This window comes from Anomaloglossus baeobatrachus, chromosome 11 (assembly GCF_048569485.1).
Source record: "Anomaloglossus baeobatrachus isolate aAnoBae1 chromosome 11, aAnoBae1.hap1, whole genome shotgun sequence".
NCBI lineage: Eukaryota > Metazoa > Chordata > Amphibia > Anura > Aromobatidae > Anomaloglossus > Anomaloglossus baeobatrachus.
The window spans coordinates 50,075,375-50,090,224 of NC_134363.1; the positions used below are offsets into that span (position 1 = coordinate 50,075,375).

Genomic DNA, 14,850 nt, shown 5'->3' on the forward strand with positions numbered 1-14,850 from the left:
TCTGTGTTCGCCAGTGACTATGTGTATTGTGATTTTAGAGGCTGGTATGGCATTGGTGCAACCTGGGTCCATTTCTATCTCCAAAGATGGTGTACTTGTGCATTATGATGACTTATTGGACTATAAAGGGCCCATATAGTCTCCTTGCACAGGGGCCCTTTTGTGTCTGTGTTCGCCAGTGACTATGTGTATTGTGATTTTAGAGGCTGGTATGGCATTGGTGCAACCTGGGTCCATTTCTATCTCCAAAGATGGTGGAATTGTACATTATGATGACCTATTGGACTATAAAGGGCCCATATAGTCTCCTTGCACAGGGGCCCTCATCTGTCTCTGTTTACCAGTGTGTTTTCTGTGTGTGTGTATATGTATGTATGTATGTATGTATATATATGTATATATATATATATATATATATATATATATATATATATATATATATATATATATATATATATATATATATAAATATGTGTGTGTGTGATTTCAGGGGTGAACATATAATTGGTGCAACCTAAGGTCAATTTCTACCTCAAAAAATGCTATAAGGCTATGTTCGCACGTTGCGTTTTTTACCGCGTTTCTGCAGCGTTTTTGGCAGCAGCGTTTTTGGGCAAAAATGCATGCATTTTTGATTTCCAGCAAAGTCTATGGGAAAAGCAGAAATCCTGTCTGCACTTTGCTTTTTGTTCAGCAGCGTTTAATTTGCATATTTGTGGTCAAAAACCATGCTGAAAAAGAAGCAGCATGTCAGTTGTTTTTGCCATTTCTGCAGCGTTTCCTTAACATTGGAGTCAATGAGAAATGTCAAAAAGCAACCAAAATCACAATTCCTGCGTTTTTCATGCTTTTTACCTGCTTTTCAACTGCGTTTTTGGCTCCAAAAACGCATGCTTTTCTGGCATAAAATTAATGGGTTCTAATGTTCCTTTACACACACACAATAACCGAAAATTTAAATGCTAAAAAATAATAAACTTTAGCTATTTTTCTGTTAAAATGTGCATAACCACTATTATTACATTTAAATTGATAATTTCCCATTTAATTTTATTAAAAGTTAATGTTATAATTTTTTTCTCTTTTTTCAATCTTTTTGACTATTTCAACTTTATTTCTCAGTGTCTTGATCTCAAAAACGCATCTGCAGAAACGCAGGTGAAAACGCAGGTAAAAAGCGCTAAAAACGCAGTAAAAACGCATGCGTTTTTAGCGCTAAAAAATTGGCAAAAGCCATTTGGTCAAAAACCAAGGGAAGGAAAACGTGCAGAATAAACTGCAGGTACACCGACGCAACGTGCGAACATACCCTAATTGTATGATGACCCATTGGACTAATAAGGGCCCATATAGTGTCCTCACACAGGGGCCCTTTTCTATCTGTGTCTGCCAGTGATATCCATCTATATATATATATATATATATATATATATATATATATATATATATATATATAATCGCCCATATAGTGCCCTCACTCATATACTACGGCATGAGTGAGGACACTTATATAATATATACTGGTAGTGGCTATATATATATATATATATATATATATATATATATATATATATATATATATATATATATATATATATATATATATATATATATATATATATATATATTTTAGGGGCGGGCTTGGCATTGGTGCAACCTGGGCCCATATAGTGTCCTCACACAGGGGTCATCTTCCGTCGGTGAGTAATTTACACTTCTTCTTTTCTCTTATTGCAGCAAACTACATTACATTTGTGGGTTTAACCATCCTAAAAAGAAAAAAATATAATAGGGACACTGCATAAATGTGTGTGTATATCCTATATTCCTATTGATTCCTATCACTATTGCAGCGTGCTTATAGTATAGTAATTGCTGGATGGTGACATAATGTTGCCATAGAATAGTACCGCCCTATGGAGCTGCCATAGGCTCCTGCAGTGAATAAGCCCAGAATGAGCAGGCAGGTTGGGGCTGGGCTATGTGCATGGGCAGGGGGAGGAGAGCGTGTGTAGACTGGGCTGTGACAGCCTCTGGTTAGGCAGGTTCTCCCTCTTTTGTCTGCCACTGTGTTTCCAAAAAGCTTTGGAAGTTGTTGACTGAGGCAGTGTGTTACCAGCTGGGACTGGACATAGGAGGACCTCCTCAGCAGGAGCTCTGGGCACCTGGACTCACAAGGACCTGCGAGAAGAACAAGGGTGAGTAGTTACTTGTAGCAATCCCAAGACATAAGGGCCCTGCCATATCTGCTACATTTTATCTAAGTATAGTATTCATTTTATTTATATATATATATCTCTTTATATTGTAACGAGAGGTTTTACATTTATCTATACCTTGTGGCTCAACCCAGCATGCTATACAGGGTTATGGCGTACGTCGGTGCTATTGGTGTCGGTACAAGGATGTCACCTGTTTTGATGGTTCGGATTATGTGTTGTGTACGGACTGTTCTGTAGTATTGATAGTAGAGGATATAGTTTGTTTGTAAATAATTGCAACTTTTTAAACAAAAACTGTTTCAAATGTTGCAACTTTCTAAATATTAAAGTGAGACAGTTTTGGCATTTGCCTTACACGCAGTACTTTAGGGTGATCGTGTTTTTCAAAACAGGACTTTAGGATGAACATATTTCTAAAACGGACTTTGGGGTGCTTGTGTTTTTCAAAAAGGGACTGTAGGGTGAACATGTTTTCAAACCGGGACTTTAGGGTGAACGTGTTTTTCAAAAGGGGACTTTTGGGTGCGCGTGTTTTTCAAAAGGGGACTTTTGGGTGCGCGTGTTTTTCAAAAGGGGACTTTGGGGTGCGCGTGTTTTTCAAAAGGGGACTTTGGGGTGCGCGTGTTTTTCAAAAAGGGACTGTAGGGTGAACATGTTTTCAAACCGGGACTTTAGGGTGAACGTGTTTTTCAGAACAGGACTGTTGGGTGCGCGTGTTTTTCAAAAGGGGACTTTGGGGTGCGCGTGTTTTTCAAAAGGGGACTTTGGGGTGCGCGTGTTTTTCAAAAGGGGACTTTGGGGTGCGCGTGTTTTTCAAAAGGGGACTTTGGGGTGCGCGTGTTTTTCAAAAGGGGACTTTGGGGCGCGCGTGTTTTTCAAAAGGGGACTTTGGGGTGCGCGTATACAGGACTTTTTAGGGTGAACATTTTTTTTTTTTTAAAACGGGTCTTTAGGGTGCACGTGTTTTTAAAAACGGGACTTTAAGGTGTGCATATTTTTCAAAACCAGGACTTTAGAGTGCACGTGTTTTCAAAAAGGGGCTTTAGGGTGAATGTCTTTTCAAAACAGGTTACAGTGAACGTATTTTTCAAAATGGGACTTTAGGGGGGAATAGATTTTCAAAACGATGGTGACTTTGTGAATTTTGTGTACGTGGTCGGCTTGGTTCACCCATCAGCCGGCCTCGTCTCACCTGGTGGCTTTGCGGCAGGTTGTAACAGGAGGCCTTGCTTCCTGATTGACATTCCATCCAGCCCTCGGCAGGTCTGTGCACGCGGAGGACATCTGCCACCCCCGCTCACATGCTGGGAGGCTCCTGCAATTACACCTTTTATAAGAAAGCATACGGCCTTATCATAAAAATGTTATATTTGTATCGCAGAACTGGTCTACGGGTATCGGGCCAATGTATAAAATATTTGGAACAGGGAATGTAAATCTGTTTCGAATGCAGGATCCTTAAAAGAGAAAATACCATATGGCTGGCACATTACACGCGGAGACATAGCATATGTTGCATTTGTAGCATTGAGCATCATTATTGTTCAAAAGGATATAATTTTATATCCTATACTCTCGGACCCTAGAAACGCCACATGGTGGACGTTATATTCTCAGTCTGCGCTTGTTAAAATTTTTGGAATCAAGCCTATCCATCAGAAAGGGGCCATTGTGCAAGAACAGTATATAAGCCCCTTGCAGACCAAGAACTCATCATAATGAACAATTCCACCTGGTTTGGAGCTAGTAAGAGGCCCCAGTGCGGCAACACAGGTTGCAACCATGATATATCTGCCCCTGTGTTCGGCAGATGTTGGGAAGCAAAATGATTGGACGTTAAAAGCGCTAAAAGTCAACATGATTGATTCTTTGTACTTGAGAGGGTCTTACTAGATTTGTGTGGCTTACTCCATTTTAGCCAAACTGAGTGTGCACATATGTATGGGGTCGGGAGGAATGGCTTTGAAAGAAACGCTTATTTGGCCGTCCGCTATTAATCTTGTCTTGCCACCTTTTGAGGTCCCCTTACACGTTAGACTTTGAGGTCCCCTTACACGTTAGACTTTGAGGTCCCCTTACACGTTAGACTTTGAGGTCCCCTTACACGTTAGACTTTGAGGTCCCCTTACACGTTAGACATTAAGGCCCCCCTTACACGTTAGACATTAAGGCCCCCCTTACACATTAGATCTGTCGATATTTCCGGTTTCTGACGACAGTTTCCTTTTCATGGGGGGCACCAGCCGACTAATGGTCAGGAGAGATGTTGATCACGCATGTCGAATTTCAAACCACTGACCATATTTTTCTAAGATGCTGACCAACGTGTTGGTTGGTGGCTTTCTCATAGAGAAGACAGTAGTGCTTGGCCGGACAAGAACTCCTCTAAATGAGAGGTTGGGCTGAGGTTCGGGCATCTAATGTCTATGGCTAACTTTTAGCCTTGAGAATGGGCCTCTTGTTTGGAGTGACACAGACTAGATCAAGACATTACGTTGTGGCACTTCCTCAATTCTTAGATTCCAGCAGAAACAAAATTCCATTGGAGTAGACAATACATGATCAGTAGTTTCCCATAAAACGGTAAATGGCCTGCTCACAGGTAAGCAGTGGAGAATTTCATGTCCCCATTGCTTCTGTAGCCAAAGCATATAAGAACTTGTCCTTAAGGCCTTGTGCACACGCTGTGTTTTTGGATGCTTCTTTCTGCCACAAGGTGCCGTTTTTGGTGTAGAAAACTTCTGCAGCATGTGCTCATGCCTTAATATACTCTTTATTTTTGTATCCTATGTCTTATTACCGTGAAGCTATTATTTAACGGCGTTTTCCAGGACCTAAGAATTGATGACCCATCCATGAGATTGGTGAAACCTGTCAAATTCTGTGCCACTGGCCAACCACTTAATGTTTCTGATCTCGCCTTGGTGCATATTTTGGAGAAAGGAAGGATAAGGCATGTTGGACTTCAAGATGCCAGATTTCCCTTTTTTTACTTTCTGAGAACCAAAGGTGTTTGACAGAAATTACCCCCCCCCCCATTTCTCCATTTCGCCAGATTTACAAATACATCTTTCGTAGTCCAAGTACGGATCGGGTCGCCCGTTCCATCCGGAGGCTTCATGAACTCAACAGCCTCAAAGGCTTATGTAAGGCTACCCTGTTTAGGTCAGGAGACCTCCAGATGGTCCGGATGACCTGGTTCCAATACCGACGCGTGAATCTGGCCTTAAAGGTAAAATACATCACTCGATTTTCCCACCATAGACAGCCAGCTGAGAACTCTAGAGGCCTACTGATGTCCCAGCGGTTTGGCAGTTGCATAGTCAGGATCATATGTTTGGCGCTATTTTTCTTGGACATTCTTGAAGAGCCATAACCTCAAATCTGCTTTTCTCTATCTTCTGCAACACTACAACTCCCAGCATAAACCTACATCATTGGTGCATTCAGTGATGACAACGCTGTTTCTAGGGAAATCAAGTATCTGATAGATTGGACATTGACCGGCATTAATCCTGGAGATGAGTGGAGCCCTATGTATCAGACAGCTACTTATCCACTGCTGTATTTAAACCGCAGCTCTATAGCCTTGCTGGGGATGAAGATAATTCCAAATATCCGACATATGGTCACCTCAACGTAAAGCATTTTATAGATATTTAGTGCCTCCTGCTTGTAGATTATACAGCTGCCTTTACCAGCTACCCAAAGGAAGACCCTTTGTTTCCTATTTGTCATTGAACTCTTCTCTTTCCTTCCTTTTTCCTTAGTGACATAAATTTTCTCCGCTTCCATGTCCTTTCGCTTTTAAAGGTTATTTCTTGACATGATGAACTTGAAATTGTAGGATGGACATCAGATCTGGGAAACAATGCTCCATTAGCTACCCTACACCGGTCTACTGAACCTCCTGAGATAAGGTATCGCAGACCTTCATCTCCGCGAGACTGGATACTTTCCATTTGTGTTCTGATGGGTTTTTTTCCACCTTTTTTGTGACATGAAAATCCTTTAAGTCTAAACCTGTATCCAGCCAAGAGAGAACTAAAAAATACCAAGAAACACCGTAGTCCTTGGCTGTAAGGAGCTTCCGGATGGAGAATCTTCTGGGTCATCTTGTTTCTTAAAATAACCTATGGTTTATGTATGGAAGGCTAAGATTTTTAGTGGATGGCATGGTCATTGGTGGTTCTGGCTTCTTGATATCTGGCCTAACTCCATAAATTTAATGTTAGGAGTGGATTACTCCCTTACAGGTTGATGGAAGTATCTCCTTCAATGGTCTCGTAATGAGCATCAGTTGCGTGCCTGACTTAATGAAATTTTACTACCTTGTGAAGGGAAAAGGAAGCGGAGTCCGATATGGACGTCATCATTACAGCTTGTCATGGAAACCTGCTAATAGTTGTGCAACAATTATACTCAAGTGTCTGCCACAATCAGGTCAGGATGTGGTGTCTTCATCTTCTAATGTCTGAGTCATATCTTGACCTGTTCATGGCCTCCAATGGTGGGGGAAAATAATGAAATTTTGCTTGGTAATCATCTGTAACCTAAATATGGATGCTCCATAAACAATCAATTTACGAATGGCCTTTGGAAGCCCACCAGTTTGGCAGAGTGATGGGGCTGAGGTGCCACCATTGTTAATCCAGGCACAGTAGCCCATCTGACTCTCGGTTTCCTATATGAACATATTGCTGGTTTTGTGGAGATGGCGCTGTGGTTACATCATTGCTAATCCAGGCACAGTAGCCCATCCGACTCTCAGGCCTTTGGAAGCCCACCAATTTGGCAGAGTGATGGGGCTGTGGTTACATCATTGTTAATCCAGGCACAGTAGCCCATCTGACTCTCGAGCTCCTATATTGCTGGTGTTGATCGGTGCACATCCTTGGAGTCAGACCCCATCTAAGATCAAAAATAAGTCATCAAGGTGTTTTTTTTTTTTTTGTCTTTTTCTAAATGTGTCCTGGGGGTCTAACCCTTAAATCTCTCACCTAACCAAATTACATCTCTTGCTTTGCGCTGATGAGTTGCAACACCCCAAAACACGTGTCTACAAATAGAGATTCCGGTTTGGCTCTTTTTTTTTCCTAAGTGCTTCATTTTACAAACATGGTCAAATAGTTTTTAGAGGTACGTATTACGCAAGAACTCTCTCCGCAAGACCACTTTCCAACACATTAATGGAAGAGTTCCATCGATGGTCCCAAGGGGAAAAGTACTTTCCAAATTCAACTGCACTTTTTGCACTCTAGGTCAGGTTTGGAGAATCTACAAAGAGATGGGCGAGTAGTAACTATACTGCTTACCGAATACTATGCCGGTATTCGTCATGGCAAGAAACATGCTCTGGTTCCCCATTGACTTGCATTAGGATTATTATTCGTGCCGAATACCGGAATAGAACTTTGGGATTCGTTACAAATAATCCGAACACGAACAGTTACTATTCGCCCATCACTAATAACAAAGGGTGCCCTCACCTATCATTGGGTGTATGCTAGCTGCTACCGAAGTGCCCCCATTAAGTAGACTTATGGATCAGATCTGAACCCCCCCCCTAAAAAAAATGATCTAAACGCCGCTTCCTTATGAATTGCATTTATTACAAGGCCACCGTGCACAATAGTGTTTAGTAAATGTTTCCACTCTCTGTAAATGATTAATATCCAAGCAATAACAATGGAATATTCATATATTAAGGTGAAATTGGCAATAACGTGCCGCGCTTATCATGGGAGATAAGCTTTGCTGAAGGTGGATGAGAGTTGAGAACCGGATGCGAGGTGGGAGGGAGATTGTCCTTGGAAGGTTACTGTACCACCAGCCGGCCATTTCTCAAGATAGCGCGAACACTAATCAAGATTTCCTTTACGATCAATGGAAACTAAATATTGACTAATATTATTATTTATGTCGCACCAACATTCTAGAGGAGGAGTGAGGTTCTTTTCCTTGATAAGCGGATTCTGTTTTTATCCTGCCACATTGTTGACCAAAACTATGACTTCTGTGTCCCCTACTTTTAAGCACTACAAGGGTTTAAGAACTTACTAATAATATTATAGTTTTTACATTTATTTTATTTTTTCTTTGTTTTGATGCTCATTTACCACCCTCCGCACTGTCCATTTGATCCGATGATGCCTCTGTCTACGTACAAGTTCCGTATCGCCGAGGCTGCGCTTTTTTGCAATCATGTCTTCAATTGGTCTTCATTAATAATTGACACGACTGTAAATGCACACTCCTTCCATTCTGAAGGACTATTTTTAAGCTGGTAACAAAAGAACAGGAAACCTTATACCCTCATTTTCCATTACACGGGTCTTGGAACGTCTCCTCGTCTTGATTCTGCGGGATGGTAATTTGTAGTTGGTGACTGCCGGCTTGTGACCTAAAAGGAAGGGATGAGCTGAATGAAAAAGGGCTGCTGCTGCTGAAGAACCTCTTTTGCAATCAGTCTCTTTGAGAAAATTCAGATTTTTTTTAATATTTACTTAGGTCTCGAATGTGACCGGTATTTTGGTGTGTCCACGGATGAGACATCAGGGTGGGTGGTCTACTCTACTGTTTAGACTGCGCTCACTACATCTAACCAGGACACAAGCTGAAGGTTCCAGGATATTCCCAGTGTAATATCCTCTAGTTTGTTTCCGTACATTCCAAATATCTTTCTTTCTAAGTCAACACATTACTTCATGGCCGGTCATTTTGGTCATGCCGTCCTATATTTACTAAGCCTAAATTTGAATGAGCCCAACTTATTTTATTGCATCTGAAGCTCAAAATGTAATCATTTAGCCAACTGTCCTGATTAAATTTTTTTTTTTTTATGTACAGCTCCATTGCGGTCCTATGTCTCCAAGGTTACAGACTACAAATAAACCCTGCGTAGTCTGATTCTCGAGTCCTGCTTTTTTTTTTGTTTAGCTTCCTGTTTCTTGCTAAATTCACCCATCCCTCCGTACACATTTGATGGCTGCCGGCTGAATAATGGATTGTCCGGTAGCTATTTCTACTCTGGAGAGCTCTCTCTGCTGAACGCTCTTTTGTTCTCTTTGAGAGAGCCAATGCCAAATGTCTCTAGCTGTGATTTCGCAAAAGGATCAACAGTCTGAAATCGGACATGCCGATGCTTAAAGGGGTTGGCCACTACTTTAACATTGGTCCCCAATCCTAACAATATGCCATCAATGTCTGATTGGCACCGGCACCCGCGATCAGATGTTTTCGTTGGCGGTAGCTGTCAGTGCTTAGTCCTGGAGCTGTCCCGTCAACTGATAGTGGCCATGTGCTGCACAACCACCTCCCGTTGACTTGAATGGGAGACGGATGCGCACTTCCCGGCCTCGGACGCTATCAGTTGACAGGGCAGCTCCAGAACTGAGCATCTCCTACTGCTGGCATTGAGAACAGGTCATCGGCAGCGGGTGCCGGATGTCGGACCCCGGCTGATCAGACATTAAAGATCTATCCTTAGGATGGGCCGTCAATGTTAAAGTAGTGGACCACCCCTTTAAGGATCCGGCATGTCCAATCAGGCATTGATCACCTATTCTAAAGACAGGCCATCAATGTAAAAGTAGTGGACAACCCCTTTAACTCCCCCGACCACTGACAGCCACAGATAGAAAAGGACCCCTGTGCAAGATCAGCATATGGACCCTTTGCTATCCAATAGCCCATCACAGCTCACAATTCTACCTGCTTTGGAGGTGGTTACCTTTTGGGCCCCTAGTTGCATCAATGATATATTCCCAACCAAGCCCCTTTTACCCTTCTACTTTTTTTACCCTTCTACTTTTTTTTTACCCTTCTACTTTTTTTTTTACCCTTCAACTTTTTTTTACCCTTCTACTTTTTTTTACCCTTCTACTTTTTTTTTACCCTTCTACTTTTTTTTTACCCTTCTACTTTTTTTTTACCCTTCTACTTTTTTTTTACCCTTCTACTTTTTTACCCTTCTACTGCTTTTTCACTCCTTTTAACCCCCCTTAATTTGCAATTAGGACATCAAAGCCCTATCTAATGACTAATACTAATCAAGAAACTGATTCTCAGACATTTATTTATTTTTTTCCAACTTAGGCTATGTGCACACGCCTTTTTTTGACGCTGCGTTTTTGTGCGTTTTTGGCCGCTAAAAACGCACAAAAATGCACCTGATTTGGTGCGTTTTTGGCTGCGTTTTGCTGCGTTTTTGATCTCTGCGTTTTTCCAATGCATTGCATGGGGGGAAAACGCACAAAAACAAAGGAAAGAATTGACATGTCCATTTTTTTTTAATTTTTTTTTTTTTAAGCTCAAAAACGCAGCTTAAAAAAAAAGTTGTGTGCGACCAGCAAAAAGGAAAACTCATAGACTTTGCTGGGGAAGCAAAGTCATGCAGTTTTGAGGCCAAAAACGCACCCGAAAAACGTGCAAAAACGCCGTGAAAAACGCACTGTGTGCACATAGCCTAAGCAAGATCAAGAATTGCAGTAATGAAATCCAGAAAATGTGATGGTTTGTCTCTTAAAGGAATGTTAATGGACGGTCTTCAATGATGCGTGCCGCACCCATCTCTCAAGGAAAGAAACAATTGTGATATTGCCGATTGTCAATAATGAGAGGGAGTTACTTTTTTGCATTCCTATATCTTTGTGCAGCAGGAACGCTTTGCATGTCAATGGTCAACATTCAGCTAAATATAGGCCCCGTAGCCGCACACCAGGAAGCGTAGAGCCCGGTAGAGCTGACAGGCGGCGTGATACGATGGAAAATGTGGATAATTCATGTATTTATGTATTTGTACAGTGATAATGAATATAGAGTACATTAGGGGCAGCAGGAGCTGACGGCCGTCCAGATGAGAGATCATGCCCGGAATGTTTTTACAGTCTGGGACAAATCTCTCGCTACTTCTCTATTTATATAATATTTTTCGGAATAGAACCTTTTTTTTTTTTTTTTTTGAGCAATGGGAAAAAGTTTTTGCCTTATTAGGGCTGGAATATAATATAATGTAATGGGTATGGAGGCTAATTTAAAGTATTTTTTTTGGGGACCATCCATAACTTGACTTTTTTGGGAAAAGTACATTTATCTCCTATCTGTAGGACTTGCTGATCGCTGGGTTGAGTGTTATCTGAGACCCCCAGTGATCCTTAGAATGGGTCTCTATTGCTTATGAATAAGGAGTCTGTTCTTCTCCGAAACGCGTAATTATAGCGTATTTATACTCTGCATTTGGTCAGATTTTTCATTTTATAAATTTTGAATAAAGAAAATATTTTTACTACATCGGTGCTGGATTCTCTCTCCTCCCTTGTTCCTCTTGATGATCCTAAGAATGGGTCTCTGCATCATACATTCATTGTCTATGGGACTGTGCTTTTTCTGACAGTCCCATAGACAATGAATGGAGTGGAAGTTTCCTCTTTTTTTCCAGGAGGTGGCTGCAGAGGTTGATTTTTGGGTTCTCTTGGGACTCTAACGATCAGCAAGGTATCACCTATGCCATGGATGGTGAAAACCTTGATATTTATTTTTTGAAGGGTATGGATAATGCATTGATATTTATGCTAACTTCCCTCTCCCCGCCACTGATCAGTTCCCTAAATTCCAGAATCCCCTTCATTATTCACTAGGCACAACTCCAGATTACTGGTGGTCAAGTGAATGGTGAATGTGATATAGCTATTAAAGGGGGGCGCCACGCTTTTTCAGGGAAGGGAAGAGGGGAGGTATTGGATGGACCATTCTACAGCTGAATTCATATGTCTGAACTCGCCATGGCTCTTCTGACCTGAACTTTAGAGCCTTTATAGGCATATGTGTGTCAAAAATGGAGACTGATTGTTTGATACAGGGTTAAGTGTGTGGTGGCTCTAAATTCGCAGTGTCATAGTGGCATCAGACGCTGTTCACACTGCAGACTCTGACACTCAACACTATGCTTTTTCTGGTACTTCTGAGTTGCTCGGGCGTCGACCAGCTATGTGCTCATTAGTGCTCGGGCTATCAGTAGTTAATCTCTGCTAGCTACCTGTTAGGTCTCCCACAACATGTGATCCATCAGTCATTCCCCACCTTTTTAAGATGGAGGAGCCTGTCTTCGCATGCCGACTATAGCGTTTTGCTAACCTGGCCAGTGTGCTGCTGTTCCAGTTCCTGATTATTTATTGTGTGCTGTGGAAATTCTCTTGTCATCTGGTTATTTTCTCCCTGCTCTTTATTTCCTCCTAATCACATATTGTCTTATCTCAATGTGATCAAGTTTTCGTTTCCCAGTTTGTCCATATCAGTGGGTTCAACCACTTTTGTCCTGGCCCTCCCCTTGGAGTGGTGAGTGGTGGTATTGGAGGAGGGTAAGGAAGGCGGCCCAGACATCATCACCATTAGAAGTATCTCTGAGATCAGGGACAGCTGGGCCCCCTAGCTTGAGGGCCAGTCTAGAAGCCCCGGTTATCTCCTCACACTCTGTGACAGCTATGCCGCCAGGGAGGAACCTCAGAGAGGGGTTGTATGTACTGACTGGAGTCAGTGGGTGTCGAGGAAGATACTTATGAGGAGAACCTGTGCAGGTATACCGCGAGATAAACTGTGTATCCGTGTGTGCCTTTAAGCCAGAAGACGGTTTGTATTATGTCACCAGTAGTGCGGTTTATGTGTTATTTAATAAACCCGCTGGACTTTGAAATGAAAAGTGTTCCTGTGTGCTACAGACCTCAAGGTACCCCATATGGTGCCTTCACAACACCCCACGTGCTCCACTGCCAACATCAGCATCTCAGTGCAATCATGACCCTACGATTCCCTGCTTGTGCCGATCCCCATTATGTGTCGGGGAGAAGAGGACAAAGTCTAAGTTTAGGTTACTATAAACCTTTTATTTTTGGGTACGTGTGGCATTATTATTTTTGGATGGTGCACTCAGACGTTATAATTGGTGGATTAAGGGGCGCAAATCTTGCCCCCCTGTTTGCCACTGTTGCAGCATTGTCACTCGGTTGCAGTCGCAAGAAAGAAAGCTATTGTCGGATTTTTGTGGGTGAAAATTTTGATGTTGGAGACCAGAATAGATGCAAACCCAACGGCTTGGCATAATGCCAGGTTAAACAAATTCTGGTAATGCCGATCCCTCGCAGCCACCTGGTGTGTCTGTGACACTAATGAGCTACACCATTGTTTCTGGCTGATCTGCACATTAATTGCAGTCCTGGAAGTTATGGGGAGTGCGATTTCAGGTCATTTGCATTACACTGCTCTTTTGTTTCGGGTGCATGTTTAGAAGCCATATATTCACCCTCCTGACAGTCTCTTCCTATTCATCCCTAGGTCTCGAAACCTGAAGGTGGGAAGCAGCTGCTGCTCTGTCTACACTGAAACCTACCGGCAAAATGGTATTTCAAGCAGTCGGAAAACTATTGGGGAAGCAGTAAGTATTTTTCTATGACAAATTTTTCCAATGACGTTGACACTTGTGTCTCATAATGGGCCCCACGTGGGCCCCACGTAGCCCCCCGTGCAGAATAATGGGCCCCACGTAGCCCCCCGTGCAGAATAATGGGCCCCACGTAGCCCCCCGTGCAGAATAATGGGCCCCCACGTAGCCCCCCGTGCAGAATGGGCCCCACGTAGCCCCCCGTGCAGAATAATGGGCCCCACGTAGCCCCCCGTGCAGAATAATGGGCCCCACGTAGCCCCCCGTGCAGAATAATGGGCCCCACGTAGCCCCCCGTGCAGAATAATGGGCCCCACGTAGCCCCCCGTGCAGAATAATGGGCCCCACGTAGCCCCCCGTGCAGAATAATGGGCCCCACGTAGCCCCCCGTGCAGAATAATGGGCCCCACGTAGCCCCCCGTGCAGAATACTGGGCCCCACGTAGCCCCCCGTGCAGAATACTGGGCCCCACGTAGCCCCCCGTGCAGAATACTGGGCCCCACGTAGCCCCCCGTGCAGAATACTGGGCCCCACGTAGCCCCCCGCGCAGAATACTGGGCCCCACGTAGCCCCCCGCGCAGAATACTGGGCCCCACGTAGCCCCCCGCGCAGAATACTGGGCCCCACGTAGCCCCCCGGCGCAGAATACTGGGCCCCACGTAGCCCCCCCGCGCAGAATACTGGGCCCCACGTAGCCCCCCCGCGCAGAATACTGGGCCCCACGTAGCCCCCCCGCGCAGAATACTGGGCCCAGCGTAGCCCTCCGTACAGAATAGCCTTGTGGGACAAAAATAAAATCATCCCATGGGCCAGAGTTTGATGTGATCTACATGCATGTTGGAAAAGGGATCAAACACTTCTGCTATAGCTTAACTTAGACTTCGAAGATTCTATTTCCTAAGGCCACTGGAAAATACGTCTCCTACTCTAAATAACTCAGCTGAACATCGCTAAACATGATCGTCCGGCCTTATGAATAGGCATCATATCATACCATGTACGGCCAACCGCAGCTTCCTTCTGCAGAGGCTCCAGGAGATCCTCAATCATACAATTGCTTCTCTAAGACAATCCTTTAAAATCATCACTATATATCAAAGGGATTCTCCGGTACTGCTCCGATTCCTGCACAGCCACTTTTTAAAGGTAGTGGCCCCCCCTTGTAAAATAAAAACAATATATACTACTCTGTAG

At 43.3% G+C, this 14,850-nt stretch overlaps 1 protein-coding gene across 2 annotated transcripts in view; it reads left to right on the forward strand.

Moving 5' to 3' along the window:
- Positions 1 to 2,013: 2,013 nt before the first annotated feature.
- Positions 2,014 to 14,850, forward strand: part of LOC142257072 (MOB kinase activator 2-like) — a 39,448-nt gene continuing 26,611 nt past the window's right edge. For both annotated transcript variants that reach the window (XM_075329135.1, XM_075329136.1), the window contains exons 1-2: positions 2,014 to 2,198; positions 13,551 to 13,650. In XM_075329135.1, coding sequence (XP_075185250.1) covers positions 13,613 to 13,650 — 38 coding nt within the window. In that variant the 5' untranslated portion in view covers positions 2,014 to 2,198; positions 13,551 to 13,612. The remainder of the gene's footprint in view (positions 2,199 to 13,550; positions 13,651 to 14,850) is intronic.